At 43.8% G+C, this 12670-nt stretch overlaps 1 protein-coding gene across 1 annotated transcript in view; it reads left to right on the top strand.

Annotated features, from left to right (window-relative positions):
- The window catches only part of ABHD12 (abhydrolase domain containing 12), a 78742-nt gene that overhangs the window by 31077 nt on the left and 34995 nt on the right, over window positions 1-12670 (top strand). The window contains exon 2 of the mRNA XM_019549022.1: window positions 6839-6963. Coding sequence (XP_019404567.1) covers window positions 6839-6963 — 125 coding nt within the window. The remainder of the gene's footprint in view (window positions 1-6838; window positions 6964-12670) is intronic.

The raw sequence follows: 12670 nt of genomic DNA, 5'->3' as shown, positions 1-12670 counted from the left end.
AGGGGGCTTTGTTTTCAAATCTGAGCCCTTTACATTCATTTCAGTCCTGGTAGGACACTGTGTCCCATGTATACTTTTGATACAGAGGTTGTATGCTCTGATGTAAGACACAGGGCAACAGAATTCGGACCCTTTTCTGTGCCAAAGTGGTGGTTTTTCCAGCTGTGTAAGTGGCAGTTCTGGGACTTAAGTGGAGTTTCCAATTCCAATACCAGGCACTGTGACTAAACATCCCCAGAGCGATTGCACATGTTCAGTAGGCTATGCCCTGGCCAGATGGGTGTGTGGTTACCTGAATATAAGTCCTAGAGAAGGGAGATAAAGGGCTTTCCCTGTTTTAGCCCTAGTTGGCTAGTGGCTAAAGGAATAATTGCAGAAGGAGACACCACAGGTTCTAGGCTCCCCTTACCCAGAAGGGGTTTGAATCTGTAGCTCTCTGGCTTCCCAATGCAATTTCTAGATACTAGTTTACAGGTCAAGCACTATCCAGGCCCTTTTCTAACAGACCTCTTGAAACTGAGCCATTCTCCCTTGTGTTTTAATAATAGTGGATGAAACGGCGAACAGTCAGGGAAGCTTCTATCACATGAGGAGCAAGCGTCTATGCTAGAACTTGGGGCCTGTTCCTTTGCAAGGCAGTTCACCAAGCCATACACCCTCTAGTTTACGTGCTTCCTCCTGGCCTCACAAATCTCCTCTTGACTATCTAGAGGCCAGCTTGAAAAGGAAAGATGGAAAAGTAGGTTTGAGTGTCCTTGACTTGTAGCCTGGTGTTTAAGACCACATGCTTGGCAAGTCAAAGAGCTGCAGATTTAAACCCCATGGGTCCAGGGGGACCCTAGCTGCTAAGCTAGTGGAACTGAAACAGGGCAGGGCCATCATTCTCCCCAATCATGGCTTTTTTCCAGGAGGGATTTTGTGACTTACACACGTGTATGCCAGGTATGTGTATGTACCTGCCCAGAGTGCAGTTTTCTGCTGGCTCCAAGTAGTGAAAGTTCAAGATCCATCTTTTGGTTTTTGATCCAATCCCACCCTTTTGCAATGTGTTTCCCTTTCTTGGCCATCAGAATTGATCCTTCCAGCCAAGGTCCCTTTTGTCTTTGAAAACTTTCTGCTTTCCATGAACCTCCCTTCCTTGGAATCCATGGCTTCAGTTTGCATGCACGCACTTCTCATCTTTAAACTCACATCCTAGCAAACTCATAAGCGGCCCTCTGCTGGAAATAATTGCCCACCCCTGCTAAGCTCTTAGTATTCTGTTTACTACTTTGTAACTTGCATTCTGAACTGTTATAAGGAAGATGCAGAAATTGCAAAGTCAGTGGTTGATTCTCTTTCTGCACCAGAAGCATGCTGATTCCCAATGATGTGAATATAGACAGTGCGCTCTTGCATTACTGAGCACTTGGGTTTGGCCATTTGCATCTCACAGGGTGAATCAGTTGACATTAGAAGTGTAACTGAAGCATGTGCTAGACAAAAACAGAGATTTAAAGACTAACAATAATGGAGGCAAAAGTGGGAGTTCATGTGGGAATCCAGTTCTCTGTCCTGCTTCTTGATTGGATGCTGCTACTGTCTGGCCAAATACAGGGAGCTGTGATCCAGTCATTTCAAATTGAGTATGATTAACAAGCTGGACTGAGAATGCATCAGGAACCTTGTGAGGTCACACAGCAGAGCAGGAGCCTTTTCTTGAGCCTTAAACGTACTTCAGCAAGAGGATTTTCTTTTCCTACACGCTTTTTTGTTAGATAAAATCTCAAAAGGCTTATTCAGAGAAGCCAGAAGTGGTTTGGAAGCATTTAGTAGCTCAAGAAGGAGCATGAAACCTTATCTGCTGCTTGCTTGAACATTCAATGATTTTAGCAGTTAGAGGACAGTAATTGGAATCCATTTCTGATGCTTTCTTTTCAGCTTCAGCTTCATCTTCAGTTTGTTGGCTTCAGCTGTTTGCTAAAATAAGTGTAGCTCTCTTCCAGAGCTTAAGCTTGTCATTAAGTTGTGAGTTAAAATATTGCTGTGCCTGTTGGTATTGACTAGGCAGATCTGGACTATGGCCATCAGAATGGTCAGGTATGACCCCAGAACTCCAATATGCATGCATTTTCTTGTAAGGCTGGCTTAGTTTTCTCTTTCAGGGGAAAGGAGCAGTTCATGCTGCCGCTGCCTCTGCCCCCGGTAGTAGAAACCAGGATGAATAATATGTCGCTTGGGAAAAATATATTGCCAAAAATAGCTATTTTAGTTTACCTGCATTACTTATGCAGCTGTTTTTAAATTTCCATTCTCTGGTATGTTACCATTTATTTATCAGTGAAGGGAGGTTAGTTATAACTGCTGATAGATTGAAGCTTTGGCCTGGTTGCATTTTAAATAGACATCTCCCTAGTGACGAGGTATTAATGTCACATTAACAATTAGTATTTGGAATGACGAGCTGAGCAAACCAAGACCTGTTTCAAGTCAGCCTTTTAAAAAAAGACAGAGGGAACAAAAGACACATGTACTGTGACAGCATGGCACAGAATGTACTCCACCATCAGGACTTCACATTCCTCATGTTGACAAACTTAACTTAGGGGTCTGCTGACTGTTCATGCAACTGGACTGTTCTTAAAATTGGTTTGATCAGCTTTGATAATGCCTTATAGGGACAACATTCATTCTAATGTCTGCTTTGGTGGTTCCCCTTTGTTGCCTGCATAAAGGATGTGGTGGGGGCATGGGAGCATGGCGGTGGTAAGTGGGGAGCTCCCGCAGATATTGCCAGTGCAGTCAGCAGCAGGGAAGTGGCAAGTGCTGACCGGGGTGCTGACGCTGCTGGCAGTGTTGGCCGTGGGGTTGGCGAGCGGCGTAGGAGGTGTGTTGCCATGCTTGGGGTGCATGTGCACCCACTACGTGTTGCCAATGCCTCCCTGGCACACAGAAAAAAGTACTGAGCAAGTAATGTGTGGCTGGCAACGCTATACTTTGTTTTCCCTGCCCACCTCAGTTTTAACTTCTTCAATTCCTGTGGCTGCAAGCAATCTCGGAGGGCCTCAGGGGGGAAACCATGTTACCTGCTAGCCATTTGGGGACCACTGAACACTTGACCTATTGTCCAGTACTTGTCATCTCCATCGGGCAACTTCAGAGCAAAATCTAGGTCTGCTTTGAAATCACTGGCATGGTTGATTTCAGTAGGATTTGGGCCCTAGAACTCCCTGAAAAACCCAGTTTCTACTTCCTCCCACGTCTTGTCCTTAGCACTAATCCATTCTGTCAGCCTTGGTGAGTAGGTGGCTGATGGTACGGTGTAATGCCTTTAATTTGAGCAGAGAGGAAAGTAGAAATTCCATCACTGAAGGAGACCCGCCAGAGACAGAACTTTAAAATGGGTAATATGTTATTATTGCAGACCAGTTAATATAACTTATGTAACTTATTTAAATATATACTAAACAAAAGAGAGGCCTAAAAATGTACCTCTCTCTCGGCCTCTCAACTTCAAGGGGACAGAAAATTGCTGAGCATCTGCTCTTATGCACCACTGTGTGGTGGGGTTGGCTCATAGGGTCTCTGCTTAGTGATTCTGGTCCCCTACCATGCTAGTTTCTCCTCCTCTTCTCATTTTTCCCACATATTCCCTAACTCTCTTCCTCTTCCCTACTGTATCATTTTCTAGAGAATATTTATGGCTACTGGGGGGTAAGGGTTGAAATTGCAGAGTAACTGAATAACAGAGGGACTTAATGCTGAATCTTGTATATCCTAGTGAGTGCCATAACACCAGGCTGTTGGCTATTCTGAGGGGGAAAGACACTTGGTTTCTGAGGATCTTTGGTTTCCATCCAGTGAGAAATGCAAACCTTTTAAAAATCTACAAAAGTGTCACAGGGTAGGAAGGTCATTTCCAGCTCGGTTTTAGTTGCAACAACTGGAGGTACATTTAAAATTTCCCTGGAAACTTTTTGAGTGATCAAGCTGGAAAAGAGATCCTCCAGCTCAGGATCTGATTCTTTCCAGTCAGTGTGTTTAGTGCTGTTCTTTGTTAGCCCTGCTGGGAGTACATTTTGTAGATCAGCACTGAAAATGGCTAATATGAGATTAATAGCATCTTGCATCTCCAAAGAATTGTTCTTGGCTTGCCCATGCAGAAAGGTCCAAAACAGTGGATTAGTTCAGGGTATAGAGCACAGTTTGCTGCTGTATCTGTTTTTAAGACTAGCTGTAGGTAGAGAGCAAGTTTGTGGTTATTACTGGGGACATAGCTGGTAGTTCTAGTGCCCCAGGCTGTTGATTGACTAATTATTAACAAATACAGAAGTGTGTGCTTGTGTGCGCGCTAGATAACATTTGGTAATGAAATGTTTTTTGGAGAGAAATTGCTTAACTTTTCCTTGAATGAAGATCTTTGATTGTTTGTCTTAGTTTTTTTCCTCTGAAAAATACTCTGGAGAAAATTGTTTGTAAGAACCAGTAGAGTTTTACAGGGAAGTTATTTACTTCAGAGCTGTTCAGAACTTGGCTCAGACCTATCAGAATGGTAGCATCTCAGAGAAAACTGTGTTATCTCCTTTTATTTATAGAGGTTTCCTTCCTGTAGCAAAGCACAAGAATCCTCTTGGTTGGCAGAATATCATTTTTGTCCCTTGTAACAGCTTGTTATTTTCTCTTCTATTTCTTCAAGCGTGATTCAAGTTGTAGAATAGTAATGCTTTTCTTAGTGGATCTGTTTCTTGTATATCTTTGATGATAAAGATAAGGCTTTACTGCTTTCTTTACTTTCCTTCAACTGCAGAGACGACGTAGCTGTGAGAGGGTGAGGAGTTGTTCGGTCTTCTGATGAACAAATGGGAACTGGTTTAAGTACTCTGTGTGTGTGTGTATGTGTGTGTGTGTGTATGTGTGTGTGTGTGTGTGTGTATATATATATTCTCATTGAAACTATTGAGGTCAGAAATTCCCTCAGAGGAGGCATATACAAGTTTTTGGGTCTTGAACTTTAAATGTGCTGTTATAGGAAAGGAAGGAGGCTGGAGGAAAAAAACTACCCAAAGCTCTTATTTGACTGTGTGCCAGGTAGAAGAAAACTGAAAATCAAGGCAGAAGAACTTACAGGACATGAGCTGTTTTACTAACCTAGGGCTATACAGTCTAATTAACTTTTTTTAAAAGGATAGCCATGGTAGCTGCTATCTTACTTAAAATTACATAGTGGCTGCCATGAAGAGCATACTGTGGCCTATACAGTATCAAGTGCAGCACTGGAGCTTACCAACTAATTGACTATGCCTTAATTGAATAGTCCGGCTGCATCTGCTGTCTGTCCTTCCCTGACCCTATCCTCTGTGTTCTATCATTGAGACTGTAAGCACTTTGGGGTAAGGGACAGCTATACTGCAAGGTGCTTTAGCACTTGTGCAGACTGCTTAAAAAAACAAGGCTGAATCACTCAGTCGATACAAGTTAAATGATGGCACTGCAGATTTGATAGATAAGAAAATCTTCAAAATGTTCCATTGTATATAGTAGGAATCTGTGTAATCTTATTTTAGGGCCAGAATTTGACCTAAACTCCGCTGACTTCAATGCATTTATTACCTCGGAGAAGTCACTCCGGATTTCTAACAGCATAACTGTTAGAATCTATTTCTTAATGATTTCACTGGGACATGCAGTCAGACATGTTTCAAAAATAAAAAGATCAGGTGTTCAAGGATGTGCATCCTGTCACAAGCACAGCACTCTGTAAAGTCAGCAGAAAATGATAAAGAATGTATTTTAAAGATGTAAGCATCTTCTCTTCTCTTTAGGCAGCATCTGACTTTCCTGTCTTCTTGTATCATCATGGTTACTCTGTGGCTGCATTTATACATCTGAGGATATTTCTAAAAATACATTAAAACTTTAAAAGACATTGAAGCTTTAAAAATGGCCTGAATAAAATTGGGCTGTGGACATGCATAAGAGTTGAATTGTCCCCAAAAGTTATTGATTGGGCACCACTTCACAACTGTGTGAAGTGCTGTGGTTCTGACACTGGGGGTGGGAGGGGAACCCAGCCCAGTATGGCTTTGGTGGGTGAGTGGAAGGGTGGGGGAGTGCTTGCAACCACATTTTGAGGCCCTAGGAAGTAGGTGACCTCTGACTGAGGGGTGTTGTCACTTTTCTGCTTTCCTTTCTCTCTACAACATGAGTTAAATACAGTGAGTAGTCATTTACATGAGTAAATACACATGTAAATGACTGAAGTTTGCAGTTTGTGTGACCCACACTTTTGTGTTCTCAGGGCCTGGGGGAACATGTTGAGCTGTGGTTGAATAGGGAGTGAGTGTGCAGCTGATTGTTAGACAGCTTTTCTAAAACAAGCAGTGCAAGGGTGCTCATACATAAAAAGTGCAAATGAAAGGGGGGGAAAAAAAGGGGGAAGTAGAGTTATGGCTGCATACCAGAGTGGCCAATTTCAGTGGTGTGGTTTGGGGGTGAGAAGAAGCAATTCTGTGTGGGATGCCTGAAGGACCAGCTAGACCTGTGTCTCGGGACATTTGGGTGGCCACACAAGATTGAACTGGTTTAAAATAGTACTGGATTTCTATATATGCTTTTGAACTATTGCAGGGAGATTTAAACCAATTTCACAGGTTTATATGTCCGATTTGCTTTGGGTTTAAACAGTATTTAAATTATTCTAAGTGTCATGTCCATACCCTTACGTATCTAATTCTGTGTACCTGAATAAGTGGCCCGATTTTTCAGAAGTACTGAGCACAGACATCAGAGTGAAACTTGCTTTATAAAGCTCATGCTCTGTTGAAATCTCTTATAGTTTTTTTTTTTTTTTCTCTTACAGGCGTTATGGATTATGGTTCCGATTACGGAAGTTAATAATCTGGTTGGTGGGAGTGTACATAGCCATTCCATTCCTAGTAAAACTTTGTCCTGTTATTCAGGCAAAGCTGGTCTTCTTAAATTTTGGTAAGTGATCATGTGTTTGTGTGTTAGAGAAGCTTGTGCAACAGTTTCAAGAGTGTTGCTTTTATTTAAAAAAAAATCTTAGCAAAATGGCACTGTGCTTATCTTCCTACATAACATATGTTCATGTGCAAGAATCGCATCCCTTTGTACTCAACTGTATATTTGTCATGTGCCAAAAGAAGTTAGAAAAACTCCAGAATCAGGGTATATTTGTTTCTTTTTTATATAGGACAGCTGTGTTTGGCATTCATCAAAATTTTCTGATGAGAACCTCCAGAGAGAATTGTAAAATAGAAATACATCTCTGCTTTAAAAGACCTCTCAATTCATTTATCATCCGTGTCCACTTATGGTTTATGAAGGCTAGAAATTTTCATAGGCTTATACATTTTGTGAGTTGTTAGATCTGTAACCTCTAAGCTTATAGCCCTAGTAACAATTGAAAATGTTTTGGATTTAGATAGATAGAATGGTCAAATTCCAATTAGCTTCTTAATTTGAAATGATAGGAAAAGAGAATATTTTATTGAAAGGCTTATTGAAAATATATGTGGAATGCATGCAAGTTATTCAGGTCCCATGTCAGCTAAAACATTTGAAGTTGTGTATGATAAATGTATCATCTTCCAGACTTTGGTTCTTCACAGATGCACATTTTTAGGAGAGTATACTGGATGTAGCAGATGCAGCTTCTCAGGGGCTGACTCACTCCCTTTCTCCAAGTGTTTTGGGTACTCCTGCATAAGAAGACAGTGGCTAACTCCAGATGTTTCAAAGGAAGACATAGAATATCTCCCTGAAGGGGAAATTTCTTCCCTTTAAATCAGTGGTTCTCAATTTTTGTGGACTCAAGGCACCCCTCATTGGATTTGAGGCACCCTTCCAAATCTTTTGTGAATTGCGTGGCACCCAATTTCAAGAACTAATTGATAGATTACAGTGCTTGCTTCCTTGAAGAGGGCCTTGCAGTGGGATCATGGAAGCAGGGACAAGTCTTGGCCTACTCTTATCTGCTTAGTTTAGCTGCTCATCACCTAAAACCTCACTTATGTCCTTGCACCTCATGGCACCCTTCAGAAGATCTGGGGCCCTGGCATCCTGGTTCAGAATCACTGGTCTAGGTGCTCACATGATTCCCATTACTGCAATATGTAATAACTTCACTGACATTAATGTTTACATCCCTATAATACAGATTGGAACCTGAGGCACTGCCAGATTAAGTAATTTACCTACAGCATCTCTCAGGATTTGTCTACATGTGCTATTAATATACATGAATAAACTCCAGAGCATACTGCTCCAGAGTTTATTCATGTGCAGCACATTGAGCCCAGTCAGAGCAGCCCAGGTGGGCAGGAGACCCAGGAAGTTAGTCTGCCAGCCCAGAGCTGCTCTGACTGGGCTCTATGTGCTGAGGAGGGACTGACTTGGGGACAGGGGGGCTTCAGTGTGGGGCTAGCCTGTGGGCATCCTCCATGCGTAAGCACCCTCATGCCCCAGCCGGCAACTCCATAGCACATGAAGCCCCTGGACTGGCTGCTCTGATGGGGCCCATGGGCAGCAGAGGGGCTGGATAAGACATGAGGATGTTTCAGCGTGGGGGTTGCCTACCAGCTAGCCCTGCACTGAATCATCTTGTGTTCTAGCCAGCCCTGTCTCTATCTATACATATGCTGCAGCGCATGAAACAATCTCTCTGTAGAATAGTACTCGTGTTTAGCTGGGATACCCTCTTGTGGTGTTTAGTAGTCTACTGCGACCTAATAGGGTTGCGTTGTGTAGATAGTACATTTTATTGCAGAACTAATTTAGTCATCTCCACAGTAAATGTCTCGTGTAGATGTGCCCTTGGAGTTTTAACATAGAGCTGGAGATTGTATGCTGATTTTAGTGCACCTTGTTCAAATCCTGAAAATCCACTAGTGCATCTGCTTTTGTAATACCCCATCATCTTACCCTCCAGTCATATAAAAACGAGGAAGCAGGAGACCCATCCACCGTCTGTATTAAGTTTTTCAGGGACTTGAGCAGGATGAAATAGAATTGCACTCAGATGCCTGAGTCCACTTAACTCATTTAATATGGAGAACAGAATCTGGCCCTAGTGTTAATAAAAAGCATGCTAAGTATGGTGTCAGAGTTATCTGGTTAACATTAAAAGCTATGGAAGTCAGCAGCTCATGTTTGCAGAATGTGCATTTAATGGCGTTTGTTGGCCAAGTGAGGCGAGGGCTAATGCTCAAATCAGTAGCATTTCTCTGTTTCTTAGTAACACAATCCCTTTAGAAAGGAACATCTGATTAAATTCTGGAATTTCCAGAAATCAGGTCCACTGATGTTGGCAAAAAGTGCTGTCTGCAGATGGACTGGTGTGGCAAGCAGTTGAATCCCTGTTAACCACCCCTCTGGCTTCATAGGCATACAAAGAGCAGCAGCTTAAATTACTGTCTGTAGGGAAGACTCCGTCTCCAAAAGAAATAAGGAAGGTTTACAGGGAAGGTTTGAGTTTATAGGGAGCTTGGGAAAGAAGTGCTTATGGAGGGGAGGAGAAGAGCAGTGTCTGGGTTTTGGGTGAGTAGTGATGGAAAAGGCATAGATGTTGTGGGGGAAATGGAGGTGGAAAAAGGCAGGGAACAGATAAATGGGTAGGCAGCATAGCAGAGGCAGGGACTTGGTGGAGTAGGGAGTGTTGTGAGGAAAATTTAAATATGGTCATGTCAAGTTGACTGAACTCCCAGAAGTCTTTTCAAGATGATTCAGTTAATGATTGTCAATGATTGGCCTAAAGTTAACCCAGTAAAATGCCAGGGAACATCAAGAACAATAGAACCATAAATAAAACCATAACATGGTGACCACTGGGACTAATTAGTGTTGGAATAGGAAAATATTCCAGATGTGTAAGGCTGAGTTGTTGTAAATTTTGGAACTATAAGCCAAATATCATATTACAAGCTTGTTTAGTACTGGTGATGTCACTAAATGGTTAAATAGCAACGAGCAAGTGAGATATTCATTTGTCGTTTGCGATTCGTACCGTCTGCATGGATTTCCAAGGGAAAAGATCAAGCCCTTGGAATCGGAGCAGTGCAACCCAGGAAGCTCACTCAGTGCGGCCGACTGAGGGGAGTGACTCCTGACTAACAGCTGTAGACAGACTGTGACGCAGTGAGATTCATGCTAATGTGTTCAGTTTTTGTAACTGCCTGCTTATATACTGACAGACCCAGTAAAGTGAGCTAATTGTTTTGTATTTAGTAAATATTTTTGTAGTCAATAAAGCTTCTGACTGGTATCAGATGAGTACTGTGGGTTAATTTCATAGTTCTCCTTGCCCACAGAGAAGTAGGGCTCAAGTTTCAGCCCAACAAGGAGCAATGAGGACAAGGGGAGCAGTGACCCCAAAGCAGCAGCGACAAGTAGGGGGTACACCCCCTGTCAGGCCGCGCTTCCTGTTTAGCCGGCAGGCAGGGGAGCAGGCGGAAGCACCAGTGCCTCCCCTGCCAGCATCGGAAGTGGCCACGGGACTTCTGGAAGCGGCGCAGCTGCTTTTCGGTGAGTGATCAGCTGCTGGGGGACCCCCTCCTCCACCAGTCACTGACTGGTGTCACGTGCCCCCCCCCCCAACTTGAGAGGCACTAGTCACCCATGCCCCAAAGAGATGAACTGGTCAGGTATGCAGAAGTCTGGGGCTAGAGTGTGGGTAGCAAAGAAGGCAAGCCTTGGGGTGGGGAGTGGAAATGGAAAGGATGTTTGAGGCTCAGGAGCTAGAGTTGTAAGGTAACAGAGTTCTGGAGTGGGGTGGACTGACACAGGGGAGTGGGCATAGCAGACACACCAGTAGGATTGGGGAATTTGGGGAATGACATGGAGTCCCTGCATAAGGAAGAAATGGCAAGGGGCTCCATCCATTGTTACCACTTTACAAATACTGAACAGTGCTTTCTTGAACCACATTTCCATTTTGTTTCCTGACCAATTGCTTGGGAACTTTGTATTTGAGAGAAGGTGGCAACATTTGGACACTTAGTGCAGAACAACCTTTCCTGCTATAAAAGAAACCTCAACTAAGCCCTTTATGGGAATTTGGATGTCTGCCATGATACGAGATCACTTGCCTTTCTGCTGGAGGGAATATGGGCAGCAGCACAATGTTTTATTTTGGGTAGCTGTCACTTCAAATTGCCAAATATTTGAGAGGAATAAAGTCACACCTTCAAGGTCATGAAGGTAGGCTTGCCTCTAGATCCCACTGATTTTCCTAATGCACAACAGAATTCAGGTTACTGGAGGAGTTGTGCAGTCTTCTGGAACAAACATGCTGTCACGTGGTAATAGAAGTGCTTCAGCCCCCTCATAAATGAATAGCATTTTCAAGTTTTCAGGGACTTGTAGACCCAGAGAAGTTGTTACCATATTTTTCTTGTATATAACCTGCACCTTTTTCCCCAAAAAGCAGTTGGGGAAGATTGGGTTGTATACCATATGTGAAGAAAATAGCTCCCCATGGGTCCAGAAATTTGTTGGGGGGAGGGAGAGTGGGAAAGAGAGAGGAGCAGTGAGTGGCAGCATTAATGGTTACAGCTCTGGGAGATGCAGCAATTAATCCTGCCATCACTTCCTCCCTCCCCACTCTCCATTGTCAAAATTCTGGAAGCCTGCAGAGCTACCTTCCCCAAACGTGTGCCAGATCAGGCTGGCATGCAGGATTGGCTAATGGCCAGACCTAACACTCCAGGTCAAACCTGGTGCACAAGGTCTGACCTCATTTGCTGGCTTTGGAGCCACATGCTGGGTTGGACCCAGTGTTGCCAAGTCTGGAACCTCATGCTGTCTCCTAGACAATGTGGTGGGTTACACCTGGCGCACACCTCTGGAGCCAGCACCACCATTGTGGGATTGGACTGGGCTGTATGGTTCTGTCCCCTATGCTAGCACAGTAGTATTGGGCCCTACCTCATGGCTCTGGCCCCAGCACCAGCATGGTCAGATTGGGCCCTATCATGCAACTGTGGCCCTGTGGTGGCTGGATTGGGCCCCACCACAGGGGGTTGGGACTGGGGCCAGTGGACAACCCCCAACTCTGGCACATGTCTCCCAAACTCCAAGATGACAGCCCCAGCATGCAGCTCCATTGTGTGACCCCTTAGTCTTGGAGAGCCCAAAACTCAGGTATTTACCTGTACTCTTAGGGTAAGATCTTTTTTCCTTCTTGGGACCATCCCAAAATAGGGTGTGTATTATATTTAGGGGCATGTTCTTGTAAGAGACTACAGTGTGTTGTTCCAAAGGTGCAACTACTGAGTTGTGGCATTTGACATATCTCTTTTGAAGCAGGAGGTGAGATTGCTTCATATCCTAAATTTTGTATTTACCATATTTTCTCACATTTAATTTGCCCCTGAGTATAACACACACCCTGTTTTTTAAAAGGTATCATGAAGAATAAAATATCTCATCTTGGTTAAGTATCTAAATAACAGCAGCCATGGGGCTGAGCTTGCTGCCAGCCCTGTGCACAGGGTGGGGCCTACATATTCCTCCAGCACACTGGATCTAGGGCTGCACACCAGGTCCAGCCCTGCACAGAAGGCCTAATATGGCACATTGGGTCTGGGATGGTGCAACAGGTCCACTGCAGCATAGCAGGTCTGGGGCTGAATGCCAGGTATGACCTCACATAGTAAGTCTGGGGCTTTGCAGT

This window comes from Crocodylus porosus, unplaced genomic scaffold (genome assembly GCF_001723895.1).
Source record: "Crocodylus porosus isolate Cpor-Errol unplaced genomic scaffold, CroPor_comp1, whole genome shotgun sequence".
In the NCBI taxonomy this organism is placed as follows: domain Eukaryota; kingdom Metazoa; phylum Chordata; order Crocodylia; family Crocodylidae; genus Crocodylus; species Crocodylus porosus.
Note: the sequence above shows the minus strand (reverse complement) of the source record. Positions and strands in the feature narration are given on the sequence as shown.